Source organism: Vombatus ursinus, unplaced genomic scaffold (genome assembly GCF_900497805.2).
Source record: "Vombatus ursinus unplaced genomic scaffold, bare-nosed wombat genome assembly UNPS02014781.1, whole genome shotgun sequence".
NCBI classification, from domain to species: domain Eukaryota; kingdom Metazoa; phylum Chordata; class Mammalia; order Diprotodontia; family Vombatidae; genus Vombatus; species Vombatus ursinus.
In genome coordinates, this window is record NW_020954559.1 from 39,216,685 (window position 1) to 39,240,266 (window position 23,582).

General features: G+C 37.2%; 1 protein-coding gene across 4 annotated transcripts in view; it reads left to right on the forward strand.

Annotated features, from left to right (window-relative positions):
• Window positions 1-23,582, forward strand: part of LOC114046351 (transcription factor Dp-1) — a 129,995-nt gene that overhangs the window by 57,129 nt on the left and 49,284 nt on the right. For all 4 annotated transcript variants that reach the window (XM_027866658.1, XM_027866661.1, XM_027866659.1 and 1 more), the window contains exon 3: window positions 2,541-2,607. In XM_027866658.1, the coding sequence (XP_027722459.1) occupies window positions 2,541-2,607 (67 nt within the window). The remainder of the gene's footprint in view (window positions 1-2,540; window positions 2,608-23,582) is intronic.

Genomic DNA, 23,582 nt, shown 5'->3' on the forward strand with positions numbered 1-23,582 from the left:
CAGATAGCTGAGGAAAGAAGGAAAGGGAAAAGGAAAGGAGACAGGAAAGATATTCTCAAGTGAATACAGAATTCCAGAGAATAGCAAGGAGAGATAAGAAAGTTTTCATAAATGATCAATACAAAGAAATAGAAGAAAACGATACAATGACAAAGACAAGAAATCTCTTCAAGAACAAATGTTTCATGAAAAAAATGGGCATGATAAAAGATAAAAATGGTAGGGACTTAACAGAATAGAAGAGATTGAGAAGAGGTGGTAGAAATACATAGAAAAACTGTATAAAAAAGATCTTAACATGACTGATAATGGGGATGGTGTAGTTACTGATCTAGAGCCAGACATCCTGGAGAATGAAGTCAGGTGGGCCTTAGGAAGTATTGCTTACAGTAAGGCTAGTGGAGATGATGGAATTCCTGCTGAGCTATTTAAAATCCTAAAAGATGATGTTGTTATAGGGCTGCAGTCAATATGCCAGCAAATTTAGAAAACTCACCAGCAGCTACTGGATTGGAAAAAAATCAGTTTACGTCTCAATCTAAAGAAGGGCAATGACAAAGAATGTTCAGGTTACTGAACATCTGCACTCATTTCACACACCAACTAGGTTATACATAAAATTCTGCAATCTAGGCCTCAGTAATATGTTAACCAAGAATTACTATAAGGAGCAGGCTGATTTTCAAAGGGGCAGAGGAACTAGAGATCAAATTGCAAACATTTGCTGGGTTATGGAGAAAGCAAGGGAGTTCCAGAAAAAAACAAAAAAAATCTACACTAAAGCCTTTGCCTGTGTGGATCACAACAAAATGCGGCAAGTCTCCAAAGAGTTGGGACTACCAGATCATCTTACTTGTCTCCTGAGGAACTGATATGCAGGCCAAGAAGCAATAGTTAGAACTGAATATGGAACAACTGATTGGTTTAAGATTGGAAAAGGAGTATGGAAGGCTGTGTATTGCCACCTTATTTAACTTATAAGCAGAGTACATTATGTGAAATGCCAGGCTGGACAAATTAAAAGCTAGAATCAGTGTTGCTAGGAGAAACAGCAACCATCTCAGATATTCAGATGATACCACTCTGATGGCAGACAGTGAAGAAGAATTCAGAAGCCTCTTGATGACAGTGAAAGAGGAGAGTGTAAAAGATGACTTCAAGGTTTTACATCAAAAAACAAAAAACTAAGATCATGGCATCTGGGCCCATCACTTCCTGGTCAAGAGGGAGAAGAAATGAAAGCAGTGTCAGATTTAATGTTCTTGGGCTCAAAGATCACTACAGATGGTGACTGCAGCCATGAAATTAAAATACACTTACTTCTTGGAAGGAAAGCTATGGCCAGCATACTGGACAGCATCTGGACAGCATACTACACAGAGACATCACCTTGCCCACAAAGGTTTGTATAGTCAAAGCCATGGGTTTTCCAGAAGCAATGTATGGCTGTGAGTTGGACTGCAAGGAAAGCTGAGAGCCACAGAATTGATGCTTTCTAATTGTGGTGCTGGAGAAGACTTTTGAGAATCGCTTGGACAACGAGGCACTCAAACCAGTCAATACTTAAACAAATTTTTTCAGACTGTTCACTGCAAGGTCAAATACTGAATCTGAATCTTAGATACTTTGGTCACATAATAAGAAGACAGTACTCATTGGAAAAGACCCTACTGTTGGGAAGGATTGAAGGCAAAAGGAGAAAGGGACTGCAGAGGATGAGATGGATAGATAGTGTCATGGAAACAGTGAACATGAGCTTGGACAAACCGAGAGATAGTGGAGGATAAAGGGCCTGGCATGCTATGGTCCACGGGGTCACAGGAAGTCAGATACAATTGAGTGACTGAACAACCAAAATCCCCTCACTAGTATATAAACTCAATGAGAACAAGTATCAGGTCTTGTCTCAATTTGTCATTTCAAATCTCTAGCAACTTGCTATGTATACAGTAGATAATAAATATTTGTTGAATTTGAACATAAATATATTGCTTATTCCTTAAACTAATTTGAAATTCACTTTAGTTGGTTAATAAAAGCCACATTCTTTTTTTTTTTTTTTTTGGTCTATGCAATGGGGTTAAGTGACTTGCCCAAGGTCTCACACAGCTGGTGTTATGTATCTGAGGTTGGATTTGAACTCAGGTCCTCCTGACTCCAGGGCTGGTACTCTAACCACTGCGCCACCTAGCTGCCCCTTAAAAGCTACATTCTTAAAAGCTATAATTTTCAGGTGGTATTATTTTGTTATTGATGACGTTCAGCAAGCTGTATCCTCCTTAGTGCCAGCATAATTCTGGGGATATAGTAGGCTTCCAATAAATATCCATTGATTTTTTTTTTTTACTTTGAGTTTTCTGATGAGTTATATGAATTTAAGAAAATTTGTGCAAAACAGTGATTCAGTGAAGTTCTTTGAAAATCAAATTACTATGTTGAATTTTAATGTTTTTATATTTGTGTTAGTTTAGTAAGATTTCATATCCATTAACTTTATAGCTTTTGTAGATAATAAATATGCACTTTATCTTCTTTTATAGGCCGGCCTAATTGAAGCAAATGGAGAGCTAAAGGTTTTTATAGACCAAAACCTCAGTCCTGGAAAAGGTAAGAAGCTCATTTTGAAAATAATTTACATTAAAAATTCATTTATTAAATAACCTTTAAACTTCTTTTAGAGTTTTATACCTATAGTAATTGAAATTAATTTAATTTTTATGTAATGATGTATTTTATGTAATGCTTATTCATAACTCTCCCTTTTATCATTGTTTTACATAATAGGAATGCAGATTCATTGACCATTTTGTGTTTATCAAGTAGTTGATCTTTATTTCTTGTGTTTTAATGATTAGTAGTGTTCAGTAAATCATCCTGTGCTGAAGAGCATTGAGCCATTTTCCCTTTACTTACCCAATGTTTAGATGGAAATGCTAGCCTTACCCCAATATCGATTTTTCACCAAGACCAAGACTAAAGCTGCGCCACCTTGGAATTGTCACTGGCCCCATCAAAATAGGATAGTGTATCACTCAGTACATTCAATATTGGAATTCCCTATTTTTCCCTGCTTAAGAGCTTAATGACTCCCTAATGTTGTAAACCAATGTAGTTTAATCATTTTTGTTTGCAGGTCCATATTGATTCTGGAATTTTGATAAATAATTTCTGAAAATTACTTTTTTAGTGAAGGTTCATATGTAATAGTGTAATATGAAGAATGCTGCACTTGGAGTCAGGGGAGATTTGAGTTAAAATTTTGACTCAAATATTTAACAATTGTGTAACTCTAGGGAAATCACTTAATTTTTGAGTCCCTTTGCTCATTTGTAAAGTGACAGTAATGATACTTGCATTATCTTATTAACAAGGTTGTTGTGAGGAAATGTTTTGTGAACTTCATAATTCCGTATAAATATAGTTTTTATATTATTAAAGAAAACTAGTTTGAAATTACCTGTTAATAGTATTTGTCTTACTGATTTCCAATTTACTGGCAAAAAGAACTAGCCAAGGCACCTCTCCAAAATCAACAGCACAATGTGCCTTTTGAATATTATCTCATTTTAATCTTACTACAACCCTGTGAAGTAGCTGCTATTATTGTAGTTGAAGAAACTGAGGTACTCACATACATCCTTACTGCTTAAAGGATGTGATGTTTCATTCATTTTTGTATCTATACTGTTGTAAGTTTTAACTCTTTCAAACTTTAATCTTTTTGAGTTTCTGGCACTGAAGATATTTATTACCTGATGACCTCCTTACTGGTGATGAGCCTCTCCCAGCTTACTTAGTTGGTCCTCAGATGAATGACATAGTTTATTGCTGAGTGTACATGGAAGACTTTAAATCTTGTTAGAACATAGTAGTGCTTATGCTGGCATTTCCTTCAAAAACTCAGTTACCTCCACGATTTGTTGAGACATCAGAGAAAGATTTTAGTGGATTTCTTTCCATTGTGACTAGCCTGTCTAAATGATCTCCCTTTAGACTGAATTCCTTGAGAGTAGGGGATTTTGTTTGCCTGTCTTTGTATCTTCAGCATTCAGCACAATGTCTGGCACATAGTAGAAGCTAGCTATAAATACTTTATTCCTACAATCTAACACTTTGTTAATTTGATGGGTGTGAAGTGAATTATCAGGTGTGTTTTAATTTGTATTTTTCTTTTTAGTGGTATGGAATATTTTTTCATGTGGTTGTTGATACAGTATGTTTCTTTTGAAAACTTTTGTATCCTTTCACTCCTTATTTATTGGGGACTGGTTCTTTGACCTTATGTTAGTTTCTGTATGACATTTTTATCACATATTTGATGTAAATATTTTCCCCCAAATTTTAAAAATCTTCTGCCTTTATTAATTTTAGAAAGATTTATTACACCTCATTTGTTAAAAACTAGAGAATTGAATTGGGGACAAAAATGGCTTATTTTTTTCCTCTGATTTTGACAGAATCATTGAGCAAAATGAGTATTTGCATATATGAAATAGAAAGGAAAAAAAGAATTGTATGTGAAACTGAATTTCTTATTATGTACAACTTGCTTTTCCTTTTAAGTATAATAAATTTACCATGTAACTTTCAAAGTGGTCCTGCTTGTCTGTGTTTCCTTCTGACCTTCCTTCTATTCTCTTAGGTGCATTTAAAGAAATACTTCTATGTCCTTCTAAAAAAAAAATGGCAACCCTGTTTTTAGCTCTCATGTTCCCAAATTAAGAGAAAAAGAAAAACCAAAACTCTTGACAAATCAAGATCTTTTCCTTGTTACTTGCCTCCCCTTTTAATTTTAACTGCATTAATTTTGTTTGTGTAAAAAACTTTAATTTTATGATTCTTTATTTTCTACATTTTGTATACCTAATCACTTCCACTGATCAATCTCTCAGTTTCTTAACCACTGCAAAGTGGTATTGATGATACAGCTTTGTACTTTGAGATCTAGTCCTGTTAGTAGCTACATATGTAGCTGCAAGACTTTTGTTCCTCTAGATAATTTCATTATTTTTTCTAGCTTTTTGAGATAAACCTTTGGCAATTTGACAATGCTCTATACCAGCAAATTAATTTAGGCACTATTATCATCTTTATTGTATTGGCCCATTTCATCCATGAGCAATTAATATTTCTCCGGAGGCAGCAAGGTGATGCTTTGGTTAGAGTGTTGGGCCTGGAGTCAGGAAGAACTGAGGTCAAATCCAACCTTAGACACTTACTGGCCGTGTGATCCTGGGAAAGTCACTTAACTCTGTTTGGCTTTGGTTTCTTCAATAATAAAATGGGGATGATAATAATAGCACCTACCTCATATGGTTGTTGTGAAGACATTATGAGATAATATTTGTAAAGCACTTAGCCTAATTCCTGGCCCATGCTAGGCACTTAATAACTACTTATAATCACTTCTCCCTTTCTAGTTATTTAGGTATGCTTTATTTCTGCAAAGAGTGATTTGTAGTTGTATTCTTATAGTTCTAGTGTGTTTGGTAGGTGGACTCTCAAACATTTTATAAATTATCTTTATTAGAAATCTCTATTTTTCCCTCCTGTATTTTGTTGGTAATATACAGAAATGCTTTTTGATTTATGTGAGTTTATTTTACATTCTGTAACTTTGCTAAAGTTACTGTTTCAGTTAATTTTTAGTTAACTCCGGGTTCTCTAGAGAGACCATCATATAATCTCCAAAAAGTAGTAAGAAGAGGAAAAGATAGATTATTTTTGCATTTAGCTGGAACCACCTGTATTTACCTGACTATTTTCTGTCTCAGTGTATGTATGAAATGTTAATTTTGTGATTATTTCCTGGATGTAGTAGAATTCTATACCGCAAGTTTCATCTGTTGCCAAATGCCAATAATATAAAATGTCTATTTTGAACGTATTTTTATATTTGAAAGATTTTCATGAGCATGTTCTCTACCCACATTTCTTAAAATTTTTTGATGAACATAATGACATAGGATGGTGTAGTGGATATATAATAAGTCCTGAAGTCAGAAAACATACATTAAATTTTCTAGTTTGTTATTCACTTTCACTTTTATCTTGAGCTAATCTCTTAATATCTCTGAGCCTTTCATATAATCTGGAAAATTCTTGTCCTAGCTGCTACATCACAAGATTGTTGTAAAGATCAGATGGGATAAGAATGTGAAAGTACTTGTCATATTTATGGTGCTATGTGGGTGTCATGTCATGGTATGGGAACTCCCTTTGTTATTACAGGAAATAAATTATCCAGCTGTAATTTGGTAACTCAGTCTTAGAGAGTTGCCTCAGCCCAAGAGAAGATAGTGTCTGAGGCTTGACTTGAACCCAGGTTTTCCTGACTCAGAGTCCAGTATTTTATCCACTTATGCCCCCACCTTTCATTATCAATAATGATAACAAACTGGCAATTTTCTTTTTTTCTTTTTCTTTCAGTATATTTTTATTTGTTTTGTTAAATACTTTTCATCATTTTTGAAAAATTTGACTTCCAGATGCTCCCCCTCCTTCTCACCATCTCCCCTCCTTGAGAAGGCAAGCAATTTGTTACAGTTTATACATGTGAAGTGATGCAGAACATATTTCTATTTTAGCCAAATTACAAAAGAAAATGCAGACCCAAAAAAGAGGAAAAAAATAAAAAAAAAATACATGCTTCTGTCTGCATTCAGAGATGAACTGGTAATTTTCAAAAGATATTTTTGTTGAAGAGTTAGGAGAAGAAGACAAGTTGAGTTAGGGGTGGGGCTGGGCAATTCTCAGGACACAATTTATCTTTAATGTTAATTGCGTATTATGCGAGAGTCTTGAAATGAACACCGTGGACCAGTGATGCTACCAACTCTGATTCTAGAGCCATATAACAGTCACTTGTGAAGGAAAATTAGCTCCCTGACTACTATAAATCCTTTGGAAGTCTAGGAGAGTCTAGTCTAATTCAGAAATGAACCATCTTTTTTTAATTTTAAAGTTTTATTTTTCTACTCCTTCATTTCTGAATATATCCCTCCTCTCTTTCCTTTCCAGTGAGCCATCGTTTGCGACAAAAGAATAAAAAAGAAAGTTATATATTGAACAGGTAGCTAGTTACTTTAAAATAAGTGTTTTTGTGTTATTGGATCATTAGCTATTATTTTTGTGACTGAAGGCCCTGCCAGAATCCAAAAATACTCTGTTTTGCAGTTTCAGCAGCGGTAAGAATATTCCTCCTTCTTAGAACTGCCAGGGTTGAGTGCTGTCATCTTAGAGCCTTCTTTTTGATCAGACCTGTAAACTCTGGTCAGTCTGCTCTGTGAACATGTTGAGTCCCCAAAATTTCATGCCTTTGCATCATTCCATTCCTCATTCCTGAAATGCCCTCCCCCAATTGGCCTGTAAAGTCAGTTCCTCCACGAAGCCTTCCTTCCTTAATGCTGATCCCGCAAGATCCCTTCGCTCTTTACACATCTTTGTTACTCTAATGGCAGTGTAGTGCACAGAGGGCAGGACTTGGAGTCAGGAAGACCTGAGATCAAGGCCATCCTCAGACATTTACTAGCTGTGTGACCCTAAGCAAGTCACTTACCCCTGTTTGCCTTAGTTTCCTCATCTGTAAAATGGGGGTCATAATGTCACTTATCTCTCAGGGTTGTTGTGAGGATCAAAGGAGATAATAATTCTAAAAGTGTTTTGCCTGGCATATAGTAAGTGCTATATAAATGTTAGTTATTACTACTACTATTATTATTATGTTATTGTATATTATATCTAAGTATTAGTGACTTATTCTAATTCTTGACCGTAAGGTTCCTGATGACAGAATGGTTGTTCAAGTCATTTCATTGGTATCTGAGTCTTCCTAACCCCATTTGGGGTTTTCTTGGCAAAGATACTGGAATAGTTTTCCATTTCCTTCTTCAGCTGTTTTATAGATGAGGAAACTGAGGAAAGCAGGGTTAAGTGACTTGCTTAGGGTCACACAGCTAGTAAGTATCTGAGGCCAGATTTAAACTCAGGAAGAGTCTTCCTGACTCCAGGCCCAGCATTCTACCTGCTATGCCATCTAGCTGCTGCCTTGATGGCAAAGACTATGTCTTATTAATTTCTTGAATTCTTCATCTTCCAGCATAGTGCTCTGCATACAATAAATGTTATTTGTTGTTGGGATGTGTGTGTGTGTGTGTGTGTGTGTGTATGCGCGCAAGTTTAATTGGTGTTTGTAGGATCTGGAACTTGGTTGTGCCTGTGTTTTTTTTTTTTATTTAATGAGATTGAACTTCTTTTGAAATGTTTTTGTTTTTTTTTTTTGCAAAATATACCCCTATATATACACTTTTTTTAGTTCTTTTGATATTCAACTGGTATGGGGTGATGTCCTAGAATATTTGCATTAGTTCTGTGTAAATTTTAGATTTTTTTTAAAAACTACAAATATCTTAATCTGTTTTGGGGGAATTCTGGTTTTTTCCTAGAGTATAAGTGTGTGTGTGTGTGTGTGTGTGTGTGTGTGTGTGTGTGCGTGTGTGTGATTGAACTCATTTATCTTGTTATCAATATTTTTTTCATTTGTTTAATGGGTGCAATGGAAATAAATATATTATTTCATTTTCTTTTATTTTTATTACAGACATTTAGAAATATTTAATTGCTTGATCTGTCTGGAATTTATTGTGGTATGTGTTCGGAAATGATCTATTTTTTCTCCCTATATTGCTCTCTGGCTTTTTTGGTGGTGTCTAAATAATTATTTTCCTAGCTACTTGCCACATTAATCAACGAATTATCATTTCACTGTATGTGTGTATATATATGTATGTGTGTGTGTAATCAATACACATATATGCTTCTGATCTCTGTTCTCTTGTAGTTTGTTTTTCTGGTTTTGCTCAGTTATGTATAATTTTGATTACCACTTTTTTATCATTATTGTTACAAAGTCTGGGAGATCAAGTCGTACCTCAAGTAAAGAGCTAACCCCTGTGCATTAATGAGGATCACAGGCAAATGGAAGCAATCTTAGGGATTATCTAGTGCTGCCCCTTCATTCTACAAAAGAGGAAATCAAGTCCTAGAGAGATGAAGTGACTTGAGGTTGAATAGCAGCATATCTGGTATTTGATCACAGGTCTTCAGACTCCCACCTTCAGGTTAAAAAATAAAGGACCATTGATAGTTTTACCTGCTTATTTTTCTTATCCCAAACCAGACAACCAAAAACCCTATTATTTTCTTCATTCTCTAAAGAAGCAATTTTCGTGACATTTGTAAACGAGTTTAAGAACTGCTTGCAGTTTTTACTGGTTTGGTACATGCCCTTGAATTTCTGTCTGTGAACATTTAGTTTCTTTCTGATTATTTAGTCCTTTATTTCTATCAGTGTAATTTTGTAATTATTGCTGTAGAATCGTGGGATTTAGGAGTAGCGGGAGCCTTCGAGACCATCAAGTCCAGCTCCTTCATTTTGCAAATAAGGAAATCAGGCCTAGAGTGACTTGTTCAAAGCTGAACAGTCAATTAGCCAAAAGTTAATATTTTTGTTGTTATACGTTTGGGAAAAAAAATTCTGGCTACAGAGACTTAGATAAGCCTTCTTATACTAGGGTCGTTCCCATGTTTGCTTGAATACCTTTGCTGTGGTTTATGACCTCCCAAAATACCTATTGCACTTTGGTATAGTTTTTATTATGATAGGAAGTCATTCCTTACATCAAGCCTAAATTTGTCTCTTTGGGACTTCCACCTATTGTTCCCAGTTTGGCCCTGTGGGCCCAAATAGAGTGTGTCTAATCTGTCCTCCAGATGACAGCCCTTCAGATACCTGAGGACATCTGTCATGTCCTCCCCCTTAAGTCTTTCCTTCTTGAGGTGAAACATCCCCAGTTTACTTAATTGGTTTTCATATGGCGTGATCTTGGGGCCCTTTCCGTCTCGGACTCTGCCTCTCTCTCTATGTTGTTTAAGGTCACATCATTTCTTGGATGTCATTTCACAGCATAGACTTGGTTAGAGCTTGAATGGATCAAGGATCCATAGAAATATTGAACCCAATGGTGTGGGCACATTTGTACCAACTCTTCTGTGGCCTGTCAAAATCATTCTCTGGGTTCTATAGTTGAGATTGGGATGAAACCCTTGAGGAGCTTCTTTTACAGCTGTTTCTGCCTATCAAGAAAGATTAGAAAATTCTTTCCTATTATTCTACCATAGTCATTGCAACTGACAATTTTCAGTCATGAAAGGGTAATTTTTTTGCCTTTTAAACATGCCTTAATTTTTACTTAAGGTTTGACGAAGCAACATGATACGATGGAAGAAGTACTGTGACCCTGGAGTCAAAGGAATTGGTTCAACTTTTGCCCCTAACTCCTGTTGTGACCCCTTTTGGGGTTTTCTTGGCAAAGATACTGGAGTAGTTTGCCATTTCCTTCTCCAGCTTTTTTTTTTTTTTTTTTTTTTTTTTTTTTTTTTTGCTTTTTGGTGAGGCAATCTGGGTTAAATGACTTGTCCAGGGTCACACAGCTAGTAAGTGTCTGTGTTCGTATTTGAACTCAGGTCCTCCTGACTCCAAGGCCGGAGCTCTATCCATTGCGCCACCTAGCTGCCCCTCCAGCTCATTTTACACATAAGAAAATGAGGGTTCAGATTTGAACTCAAAAGATTGTGCCACCTAACTGCCCACCCTAACACTTAAACCGGTCTAACCATTGGCAAGCTGCTTAAATTCCATGGGTTTCATTTTCCTTATCCAAAAAACAAGGGGATTGGACTGAGTTGGTGGTCCTTCCACCACATATGTGGAAACCTTCCAACTATGATCCTGTAATCTGACTCTGAGGATGAGGAGGAAGTTCCCAGAGCTAACTGGATGGAGACAAAATAAACCTTAAAGGTTATTAAGTATTAAGAAAATGCCCATGGTATGAACCTGACCCATTGTTTTAGAGGAAAGACACTGACAAAGCATTGCATTAGTATTTTGTTTTGTTTTTTCAATCATAAATGAGAGTTATATTTTATTGAAGACTAGGTCAGCATCTGTTGAGATGGTCATGCTGTTTTTTCTTGTTGATATTTCCCTTGAATTCCTTATATAAATCCTACGTGGTCAGCATGAAAATTATTTTAAAATGTGTTGCAGTACTGTATTTGGTACTATTTTCTTTAGTATTTTGGTGCATGTATTTATTCATGATTTCAGGCTGCAATTTTTTTTTTTGGGGCAGTTGGGGTTAAGTGACTTGCCCAGGGTCACACAGCTAGTGAGAGTCAAGTGGTTGGGCTGAGGCCGGATTTGAACTCAGGTCCTCCTGACTTCAGGGCCAGTTCTCTATCCACTGTGCCACCTAGCTGGCCGATTTTTCTTTTTTTTAACGTGGTCTTTACTAGGCTTTTAAAATCAAAACCATATCAGCTAATAAATTAACAAATGCTTATTAAATACTTAATCTATGTCCCTATTTGCTCCATAAAAAATTGGGTAGAAAGCGTCCATACAAGTACATTGAATACACCGAGGCCACTAGATAGGGGCTTCCTCTTTTTTCTCTTCATTTTACAATTCCTTGATAGCCTCAATTTCAATTTGTGGCCCTTCAACAAATATGTATCATCCAAATCAACACTTTGACCGTGTCAGAGAATGCACATCTCACTGAATCTTTAGTTCATTATTTCTCTGTAGTGAAAAAATTTGGAACTCAAAATCTTATGGAAATGAATGTTGAAAACTAAGAATAAATGAATACATTAAGAAAAAAAAGAAGCAGGGACAGAAGATGGAGATTCATGTGTGAGGAACTCCAAATAGAACAGTATGACTAGATCATAGGGTGAGTGATGGGTAGATTAGTGTAATAAGACTGAGAAAGTAGGAGAGGAGCAGGGTTGGAGAGCTTTAAAAACCAAAACAGAAGAGTTTATAATTGATCCTGGAAGTAATGGGAGTCATTGGCATTTACTGAGTAGAGGGTAAGGTTTGACAGAGTGTTTAAGAAAATGGCTTTGGCAGCCTGATGGAGGATAAATTGGCCTTGGAAAAGACTTGAGGTAGGGGGACCAATTAGTTGGGAATCTGGCTAACTTGGGGCAGCTACTAGGCCTAGAGTCAGGAAGACCTGAGTTCAAAACTGCTTAAGACACTTACTAGCTGTATGACTTGGGCAAGTCTCTTAACCCTGTTTGCCTCAGTTTCCTCATCTGTACAATGAGTTGGAGAAGGAAATGGAAAATCACTCCAGTATCTTTGCCAAGAAAACCCCAAATGGGATCACAAAGAGTTGAACAAAACTGAAGTGACTTAACAACAAAAAGTTTCAAACATTGAGTGCTAAAAGGTGGTTAAGTGAAGAAATGTGAGAATTCTTCAACATGAGGCGGCGGAACACTTGTAGGGGCTGTCTGTCAAGGGTTGACCATTTTTGCAAGGAAGAGGGGAAGAGTAGGTCATGGTGAGAGAGTAGATTAATGGAACTGAGAAGTTTGGATATTTAACTGAACATCGACATATATGTTGAAGTCCCTCTGGTATCAAGGAAGTATTGAGGGTGAACTTTCTTCCTTGTTCTCCTTTGTATATGGATATGTTTAGATTTGTTGGTTATTGTTAAATTTACAATGAAAAAAAGAAAATTAAAGAGAGTTGGCCTTTCTCCTGTCCAAGGGAAACCCTGATACATGCAGCCTAGATTTCATACCCTCCTGGCTTTTTCCTCATATTACTAGGTTATTCTTATTCCCTACTTGTCCTCCACCTTCCAATCCACTGATTCTTTCTCGTATGTCAACAAATATCCCTGTCTCCACCACCCTTGAAAAATTCTTACTAGATCCTACCATCCCAAGTAGCTATCAACTTACATCTCTTCCCTTTCTAAGCCAAACACCTTTAAACAGCTGTCTTTTCTCTACTGTACTCCGAATGCCTTCATTCCCTCTGTTCATCCTCTCTTCTCAACCTTCTAGTCTGACTTCTGCTACGCTTGATACTCCAATGTGGGGCAGTAGCTGTGTGACACTGGGCAAGTCATTTAAATTTTCTGTGCCTCAGTTTCCCTCATCATGAAAATGAAAGTAGTAATGACACCTACCTCATGGTGTTATTGGGAAGAACAAAGACCAAGCATTAAAAGAAATGACTTTGCAAAAATTAAAGCACTATATACATGTTATAATAATAATAGTGATAATTATTATTCCTTCTCATTTATCCTCTAGGATAATTCCTTTTACCAAGGGCTTTGACTATGATTGTACTTTTGCCTTAATAGTTTTCTGATTGAGCTTTCTACATTCATCAGCCAGCTGTTAGTGGTCACTTACTAATTTCCATCCACCACCTTAAGTCCTGGCGATAAAAGGATGAAACAGAAATGTTCCCTGTCCTTAAGGAGCTTCAGTTCTACCAGGGGCAAAATAGCAAGTAATTCTTTGCTTCTTTGAATTCTTATTCATTGTTTCTTTTAAAAAAAAATTATTCATTGTTTCTTAACAATGAAATAATATTCTTTTGCATTCTTGTACAGCAGTTTGTTTAATCATCACCTAGTAAAGAAAGGGGAATCTTTTGAAACCCAGAGGATGCTATAAAGATCCTGGTATAAATGGGATCTTTCTTTTCCTTCTTGGACCTTCTGGGGTATGTGTCTAGCAGTGACAACCCTTGCCCACAGATTTATTTTTTATCTCATTGTCCTTGAGAAGCTGGAGAATACAAAGGTTTTCTTCTAGCCGTTTTGCTTTCTCTTTCAGCAGGAAGACTAGCTTTCATTTTGTACACCTCTTACAAACTTTTTTATTGATACTGTTTTTTATATTGCTTTCATTTCGCAGTATGTCACTCCTCCCCACCATGGGAGCCATCCCTCATAAAAAGGAATAAAAAAAGAAAGAGAAAAAAGAAACCAGCCCACACATCAATCAATTCTGACAGTATATGCTGTTCTACCTTCATAGTCCCCCACCTCTGCAAAGGAAGGGAGGGGGGGCGTTGCTTTCTCATTCTGCTGGGCCAGGCTCCACAACAACGACAACGACGACGACAATGATGATGATGATGATTATGATTACATAGTGCTCAGTTTCCATTTTTGTTGTCTCTTCTGTTTACTTTGCTGTAGTAATTTTGCATATTTTCCTGGTTCTGCTCACTTTGACTTTGCATGTGTGTGTTTCTCTAATCCCCTTTGGGGGGCCCTGTTTTCTCTGTCTACCCCCTACATACAAATAAAATGTATGTATATATACATATATAGAAATAAGTATACATATATAATCTTTGCATGTCTTCCTGTATTCTTCATAGTCATCATTTCTCAACTATGTAGTAATGTTTCATTATGTTTATGGATCACGATTTATTTAGCTTAAATGATGATCATTTACTTTATTTCCTGTTTTTTGTAATACAAAAAGTGCTGCTAGAAATATTTTGATACAGCTGGGTACTTTCTATTTTTGATTCCTTACCTAACAGTAGCATGTTTAGAACAAAGGGCCTTGGGCATTTTAGTATCTTCTTGGCCTGTCATGGCCCAGTAGATATATAGAGAACTGGCCCCAGAGCCAAAGGATCTGAATTCAAGTCCTGCCTCTGACTGATCCATAGTAGATGTTTGACCCTGGTCAAGTTACTTATTAATCTCTTAGTGAGGTTACAACTTTCTAAATCTATAGGTTGCAGCAAAAGTGCCAATTTGCATTTGTAGGCAGTTTCCTAACCTGGAAATTCCTTAGACCAGTGAAATCACAATCCAGTACCTATACCTATTTTAACCCCATCACGCTAGGCATGTTGATCAAGCGCTGTGATCATTTCACTCCTTCCCTGTCAGACCAGTATTCTTTTCCCAGACACTCTCTCCAGTTCTAGAGCCCTAATCAATCACTTATTGCCATTACTACCGGAAAGAGTCTATCAGTCTATATCTCTGTGGCTGCACTCCCCATCACTATATTCTTTTAAACTAAATATCCCTCCATGGCCACTAGCTTCCATATGGGTAGTCACCCTCTATGAGAATGTAAGCATTTTGAGGGCAGGAACTGTTACTACTTTTCCCAAAAAATCTCTCATTTTTATCTCCATTACTTAGCACAGTCCTTGATGAATAAGAGTGCTGAACAAAATGCATTTTCTTTCATTCATAGTTCCAACTTGTTCCAACACAATAATATCCATTGGACCAATTCTCAGCTCCATTGATAATCAATTAACATTCCATACTTTTCTGTAGCCCCTCCAGTACTGTTACTTCAATTTTTGGAAGTTTGCTAATTTGCAGGGCATAAGGTATGGCTTCAGAGTTTTGATTTGCATTTTCTCTTATTAGTTGTTTGTAGCAATATTTTATGCTTGTTCTTTTGATCACTTCTTTTCTTTTGATCACTTGTTTGCTGGGGAATAGCTTTTGGTGTTAAATATTTGTGTTAGCTCCTTATATCTCTTGGAAATCAGACCCTTATCAGAAATATTTGAGACAAAAATTCCACCCCTCTCCCATTAGCTACTTTCCTTCTTATCTTAGTTTCATTGATTTTTGTTGATACAAAAGCTTTTAAAATTACCTCTAGTAGATATTATTTTTTCTTAAGTGATTGCATTTATCTTCTCCCTGTCCATAACTGAAATGTACCTGAGACTTTTGAAATTTTGAAAGTCTTGAAAATTAAAAAAAAATTTTTTTTTTATGGTGTGATCTTTAATATTCACTTCACATATTCATTTTGACCTTATTGTGGTATGTGATATAATATGTCTATCTAAACTTAATTTCTGTTAAGCCCTTTTACAGTTTTCCCAGAAGTTCCTATCAAGTAGGTAGTTCTTCCTCAAGTAATTTATATTTTGGTGGTTTATCAGGCACTGGGTTATTGAATTCAGTTGTTTCTGATCCATCCTTTCCTACTTTGTTCTACTGATGTACTTTCCTCTTTTTTAATCATGTTTATCTGTTTTTGAATTTGCATTGTCAGAATCATAAATAGCTCCTTCTTTTTGTCCTTAGCCCCTCGACAGTGTTTATTGATGGATTAGTCTCTAGGTTATTGGAATGTTTTTCCACACTTGCTGAAGCTGAGACCATATAATTAGAATCAGAAGGGACCGTTCTCTATCAAGTCTAATCCGTTTCCCCCAAAATCCACTTTCGAGCATACCTAAATGTCATCTCCCAAAGCAGAGTAGCCTTTGATCTACCAAGTACTTTTTTTCTTCCAAATATTTTTTCCAATTACATGTAAAAAGTTCTTAACATTTTTTTTTTAAATTTTGAGTTATAAATTCTCTCCCTCCCCTCTCCTCTTTTGAGAAGGCTAGCAATTTGATATAGTTTATACATGTGCAGTCAGGCAAAGCATATTTCCGTATTAGTCATGTTGTAAAAGAAAACACAGCCAAAAAAACAAACAAGAAAAATAAAGTTAAAACAGTAAGCTTCAATCTGCATTCAGACTTGATCAGTTCTTTCTGTGGAGGGGCGTAGCATTTTTCATCATTAGTCCTTTGTCTTAGATCATTGTTACTGAGGAGAGCTAAGTAATTCACATCTGATCATCTTACAATATTGCTGTCACTCTGTACAATGTTCTCCTGGTTGTGCTCACTTTACTTTGCATCAGTTCATGTAAGTTTTTCCAGGTTTTTCTGAAAGCATCCTGCTCCTCATTGCTTAGAACACAGTAAGATTCCATCACAGTCATATACCACAACTCAGCCATTCCCCAAGTGATAACATCCTCTCAATTTCCACTTTTGATATAATTCTAATTAGGAAACCTAAATCTTTCTCCTTTGCAACTTCCATCCACTGCTCTTAGTTCTACCTTCTGTGGCCAAGCAAAGCAGGTCTGATTCCCACTCAATTCCTGCCTGCTGTCTTCAGGTACTATGCTAAATGCTTTGGATACAAATAAAAAACAAAGCAGGACAGACCTGACCTCAAGGATCTTACCATTTAATTGGAGAAGGCAACAGACAGAAAGAAAATGGAAAGTAGGGGAGCAGCTAGGTGGCTCAGTGGATAGAGCACCGGCCCTGGATTCAGGGGGACCTGAGTTCAAATCCGACCTCCGACACATAGCACTTACTAGCTGTGTGACCCTGGGCAAGTCACTTAACCCCATTGCCTAGCCAAAAAAAAAAAAAAAAAAAAAAGATGGAAAGTAGGGGGAGAGGATACACCAAGGCATACATGGTGCTGGGACATCCTGTTCTGTGGAGTTGAAACCCAGCAAAGCAGTAGAGTGGAATGAGCAGGGAGTCCAATTTCTGCCCCTCCTAAAGGAAGGCTTTGGGAGGAGTTTGGTACTCTGCCCTCCAGCCTTCCAATCAGAAGGGAGAGGAGGCTAAAGGAGGTGGCATAAGTCCATTCTCAGTTCCTTATGATCAGACATCAGTCTGTTTCTCTCATTTATGTAATATCAGTGTCTCATATGTGCAGGACACAGTGATGATCTGGCATAGATTTTTAGGTAAGACATCCTCCTTTCTTTTTAGATTCTTAGGTAAGACATTGTCCCTTCTTTCATGGAGCTTTTTTTCCTAATGGGATTAAGAGTGGGGGGCTGGGTAAGACTAATTCAGATAAGTTTAATTAAAAGAATATCACATGGTAAGTACACAAGAGAGTTACAGACCAAATATGAGAACTGAGGGGGAAGTTAATGGTAAGCATTCTGAAGACCGGGACTACTTTTTAACTGTCTTATCTTTCAAACAGTGCTGTTCACATTGATATTTAATATAAATTTTTTATCGGGTTGGATTGGCTTGGTCCTGATAGCTGCCTTTTCCTTTTTTCATTCTGTAGATAAGAATTTACCTAGATTTCAGCAAAGCTCTTGAAATGCTAATTTTCACCCTAGGCAGAGAAATTAACAAGTTCACTTTCATGATTCTCTTGTGGGAAAGGAAAGTATTTGAGCCAGATGATTTATAAAGTTGGTGGATTTGGAATTGCTTCAGTGGCTGGACCCAAGAAGTTATGCATTCACGGTCAGCTTAGATGGTCTGCAGAAGGGTGTCTCAGGTTCCTGTGCTGTTGCACACTTTTATTAGTCACTTGGAAAAAGAAAGTGATGACATGTTTATTAAATAAATATACAAAGGACCCAAAGCTGGGAAAGAGAGCTAGCATACTGAATAACAATCAAGATCCATAAAGGAGACCATGGGTGGGGAGTATTGGACTTTTTGAAATAGGAAGATCTAGCTTCAGATGGGAGCTTTTGACACACCTCTTAGCCTATCTGTAAAGAAGATCTGAGGACAGCTGGGTGGTGCAGTGGATAGAGTTCAGGGATTTGGGTCAGGAAGACTCATCTTCCTGGTACAAATCTGGTCTCAGATTCTTACTAGCTGTGTGACCCTGGGCAAGTCACTTAACTCTCTTTGCCTCTGTTCCTCATCTGTAAAATGAGCTGGAGAAGGAAATGACAAAACAGTCTAGGATTTTTGCCCCCCCCCCAAAAAACCCCAAATGGGGTCATGAAGAGTCAGACACAACTGAAAACAGAGCAAAAACAACAATAATTCAATTAACCTGTATAGCAAAGGTTGTTGTATGTCTAAAATTAGGTAACATAAGTAAAGTGCTTTGTAAGACTTAAAGTATTACACAATAATGTAATTTTTGTGTAAAAACAAAACATTATAATATTTTAAATCGGCTATTTCTGATTTACCTAGTTATAAAAATAGTTCAGAAATATAATAATCTTTAAGATACCACTTATCCTTATACCTTAAGATACCACTTTTAAGGAGAAGGTTTAAGAATTAAAAAAAAAAGCTTTAATAAATAAGCCTTAAGCTCATTTTGTGTTGTTGTCTAATCATTTTTTAGTTGTGTCTGACTCTTCATAGCCCCATTTGGGATTTTCTTGGCAAAGGTACTGAGTGGTTTGCCATTTTCTTCTCCAGCTCACTTTATAGAGGAGGAAACTGAAGCAACCAGGGTTAAGTGACTTGCCCAGGATCACACAGCTAGTAAGTGTCTGAGACCAGACTTGAACTCAACCCAGCACTCTATCCACTTTGCCACCTGATGGTCCAAAGTAGTTGCCATTAGCAAAATTCAAGTACTAGTGTTAGTTATTAGACAAGGTAAAGAATGGCAGTTTTAGTTTGAAAGATACAGCTTATTAATATTGGCATTTTCTATAACCACCATATATTCAGTAACATTTGTTTCTGGCATTTGCATTCGTAGTTTAAACTATGCTTTGAAAGCATTTAGCCTCCCTTTCCCCCAATTAAATGGCAGTCATCAGTACATAAACTAATATACCGCAGCCCAATGTTGAGACTAAGAAAATCATAGCTTTTGTATAAACATTTCATTGAGGGGGAAAGACATTTCATCATTGTTAATTTCTCAACTTTTTATCTTTTCAATACATACATATATATATAAATTTGTATGTATTGTTACTAAAACTGGCTCTTCAATTAAGAGTCTTGGGGACAGCTAGGTGGCATAGTGGATAGAGCACCAGCCCTGAAGTCAGGAGGACCTGAGTTCAAATCCGGCCTCAGACCAAACACTTAACACTAGCTCTGTGACCCTGGGCAAGTCACTTAACCCCAATTGCCTTAAAAAAAAAAGTCTTTCACAGTTTGTCCTTTTGTTTGTGTTACCATTGCTGCTGCCCTATTTCAGACTCATGTTATTTTCAATTTATTGCGGTAGCCTGTTTTCCCTGCCTCCATTTTCTTTCGTCTCTAAGGCACTATTATATATTGCTGTCAGATCACTCTTCATAAAACACTGCTTTCATCATGCCACTCTCCTTTCAAAAACCTTTAGTACCTCCCCACTACTTACAGGAATGTATTTAGGTACACAAGAAGTAATATTGGATTTGGAAAAAGAGGACCTGGGTTCAAATCCTAGTTCTGCAGCTTGCTACCTGTATTACTTTGACCACATTCAAAAGGAAGGGGATTGAACAAAATTATCTCTGGCACCTCTCCCTGCTCATAATCTATGATCCTATGATACTTGACCCAGCATTCAGGGTCCTTTCTACAATCTAGCACTAATGTATTTTTACAGCTTTATCTCTCACTATTCTTCTTTGTAAACTTCCCATTCCAGGAAAAAATGAATTACTTTCTGTCCTCCAAATGTGCTTTGTGCTAACCCATCCGAATCTTTTCACATGCCATATCCTTTCTCTTGTAATGTCTTACTTATCCTTTTCTGCCCACTTAAATTCTAACCCATCCGAGACCTGGCTCAGATCCCATTTTCTGGGAAGCTTTCCCTGAGTGTCGCCCAGAAAGAAATGATTTCTTGAAAAGTGAAGAATGAAAAATAATGCTGTTGGGGACTCTGAGAGACTCACTGAAAAGTTATATTTGATGTTAAAAATACTTAAAATTTAAATAGTTACTGATCAAATTTAGTTGGTTGTATTAATGCTCAATATTAAGTTTGTGATGAAAATCAATAAAAACAAGTAATCGTTCCTTTCTTGGAGCTCCTGTTGCCATCTGTACCATTCAACTCATCATTTAGTATTCTTTGTTTTTTTAAAATGCATTATCACCGTCTCCAGTGTGAAAACTTCTCGAGGACATAAACTGTTGTAATTCATTGAGTCATTGCTTTCCATAAAAGTTGTTTGATTAGATATCATTGTATTCTGTCTGCACCCTGGTTCTACATAGGAGAGTTTGGGGGTTTTTAACACTCCTTTCTCTTTCGTTTTCCACCATTAGAAGTTTCCTTTATTATCTTACTTCTTTCCCTTCAGTTCCAATGCACTCCTAACAGATTTGGATCTGGAAACCTTTAAAAAGTACATTATAGGTACCTTTTAGGATTGTTGTTAATGAGGTCTTGAGGATTGTGTCACTGGACTGTGTCAGTGGTCCCTTAATTGCCCTCCCTGGTCAAGTCTCTCCCCACTCAGCTGACTAAGTAATTTTCCTTAAGTACAGATCTGTAAACTCTAGTGACCTCCTATTTCCTTTCAGGTAGGAGTTCTTAACCTGGAGTCCTTGGGTCCTTTAAAGGATGTCTGTGTACTTGTTAGATAAGAAAACAATTACATTTTTATTTAAAAGGTAGCATTTACTTCAGTTATGAATTTTAAAAACATTCTTTAGAGAAGAGGTTCACCGGCTTCACCGGACTGTCACAGGGATCCATGGTACCAACAAGGTTAAGCAGCCATGCTGTAGGATAGAATGCAGGCTCCTCTGTGGCTTCTGAAGCCCTCCGCAAGCTAGCCTCCATCCTTCCATTGACTGTCGGGCCAAACTGACCTCCGTTCACTGCACCAATGCCTGGTGTCTGGCCCATAGTAGGCTCTGATTAAATTCTTGTTGATGGATTGATGGACAGCAGGCCAATTAGTAGGCTTAACTTCACTAACTAAAAAGGTGGTTTTACTCTGTAGTCTTTGGGAATGCATTAAAATTGCGGGGGACATTTTTTAGCTCGTTTCAAATAAAAAATATCAAGATGGCTTCTGCAAGATGACCTGTCCTGGGAGAAGTGGAAATGCCAGGGGATGTCCCAGTGCCCATCAGGAAGAAGAGAGGATGCCAACAGGGAGGGAGCAGGGCAGCCCAGAGGAGGAAGCAGGCGGCCTCAAGCCCCGCCTAGGTGCTGCCTGGTCACATGGTCTCAGGCCCTGCCTGCCTTCCTGCTTCCCTTTAGGCTCTGTCTCTGTTTATTATAAACTCTGTCCAGGAGATTGGGATTACTTCTTTTCCGAGGGACCAGCCAGTTTTGAATCAAGGAGGTTCTGTTCTCCTAACTCTAGAAAACTTCCTTTTGAAGTCAGGCATCATGATTCATTTTGACAGGCCATCCTGGCTGGAGCTAAGTGGGCACAAGGGTGAGTCCTGGAGGGCTCCCATTCCCAAGACTCTCCAGGGTGCATGGATGTCCCTTGGTACTGCCATGGAGAGCCAAACCCCTGGCCTCCCCAAGCCGCCATTACTAACTGCCACTTGGGGAGGTTCATTTTGGAAGAAGGTTCTCGCTGTTGTTCTAGTTCAGAATTGGCCCCATCACTGGGAAAAGAAACCCAAAGCCTTTGGTTTTTTTTTTGCTTTGCTTTTGCTTTTGCTTTGCCTTCTGGCCTCCAGATTTTGGATGTGATGTTCTCTATCTTAGAGAGCTGTGGGCAGTTTTATGTGCTAGTCAAGGGACTGAGGCGATTTAGAAGCTTATATTATGGCTGCTTTTGTCTGCCCACCTTCCTGACCTAAGCAGGGACAATTCATAAACCCTGCTTTTGCTTAGCTTAACTTAAAAAATAGTTTTGTTGATGATGCCTTTTAATTTTATATCTTTTATTTCCAAATATCCCTCTTTCTAGTGAACCTTGTGTGTCTGTGTTTAAAAATTCGCCAGCAGACCTCTCTCATCGACCATGTCTTACAGTGAATGGAATATTCCACACCCTTCGTCTCCCACCTTTCCAGTGTTGAGGGAGAAGTGTATTGTGTTCTATCTCTTGGGGCCAAGCTCAGTCATTCTATTTATTTGTACAGCATTCAGTTTTGTTTTATTGTTCTTTTCATTTATATTGTATATTGTTCTCCTACTTCTGCTTTCTTTGGTCTGCATCAGTTTATATAATTCTTTGATTGTAATATAATTTCTATATAATTATTCTGAATTTGTCATTCATTTTTCCATATAGAATAATAGTACTTTATTACATTCATATACCGCAAATTAGTTATTCCAGTCAGTGAACACTCACTTTATTTTCAATTGTTTGCTACTAGAAAAGAGTACTGCTATGAATATCTTAGTAGATACAGGACCTTTCTTTTTTCCCTTAGTTTATATGCCATATATCCTCTTAATGTATATGCCTACTTCTGAGATACACAGTTAGCAATGGGATGTCTAGGTCAAAGGGTATAGAGACATTTAAGTCACTTTTTTTGCATAGCTCCAAATTATTTGGTAGTATAGTTGGATTGACTCAAAGAGATTGACCAATTGCTTATTAGTATATTGTTTACTTTAAATCTTGCAAGGCCTAAAATCTTAATCTCTTGCCACAGTCTTCCTTCTGTGTAATACAACTCATAAAAAGGCCCTGAAGACATGAACGGGAAAGCGTTTTCCTAGATATACTGCTTAACTTTAAGAAGGGTTGGTTCAGTTTAACTTAGCATGCAATTATTAAGTTCTTATAGTGCTAGGCATATCAAGACTAAACCTAAGCAGGTCCTGTTCTTGAGGAGTTTACATTCTACTGAAACAAAAATTTTTAGGGTGGAGGCCACTTTATTTCTTCACACAGGCAGCAGTGAATACAAGTTGGGCATCCGCCGTATTAATGGCTTTTCTCTAGGTTGGCTTCATTGTGCATTTTTTATCATAATGATAAAATTATTGTACTCTAAATCTTTAATGATGAGGTTGTGGTTGTAACAAAGGTAGGCCAAGTAGACCTTAAGTAAAGACTGCTTTTCAACTGCATTGCTTTACTGGGGAGACTGTGTAGTAGAAGTGAGAGAGGAACATGCTGCCATTCTGTTGCAGTGTAGCTCAGAGGAGGAGGAGGCATATAATATTTTAAGATATTACCATTAATTTGGTCCTTAGCTTTTAGATTAATCTGGATTCCTCGATTTT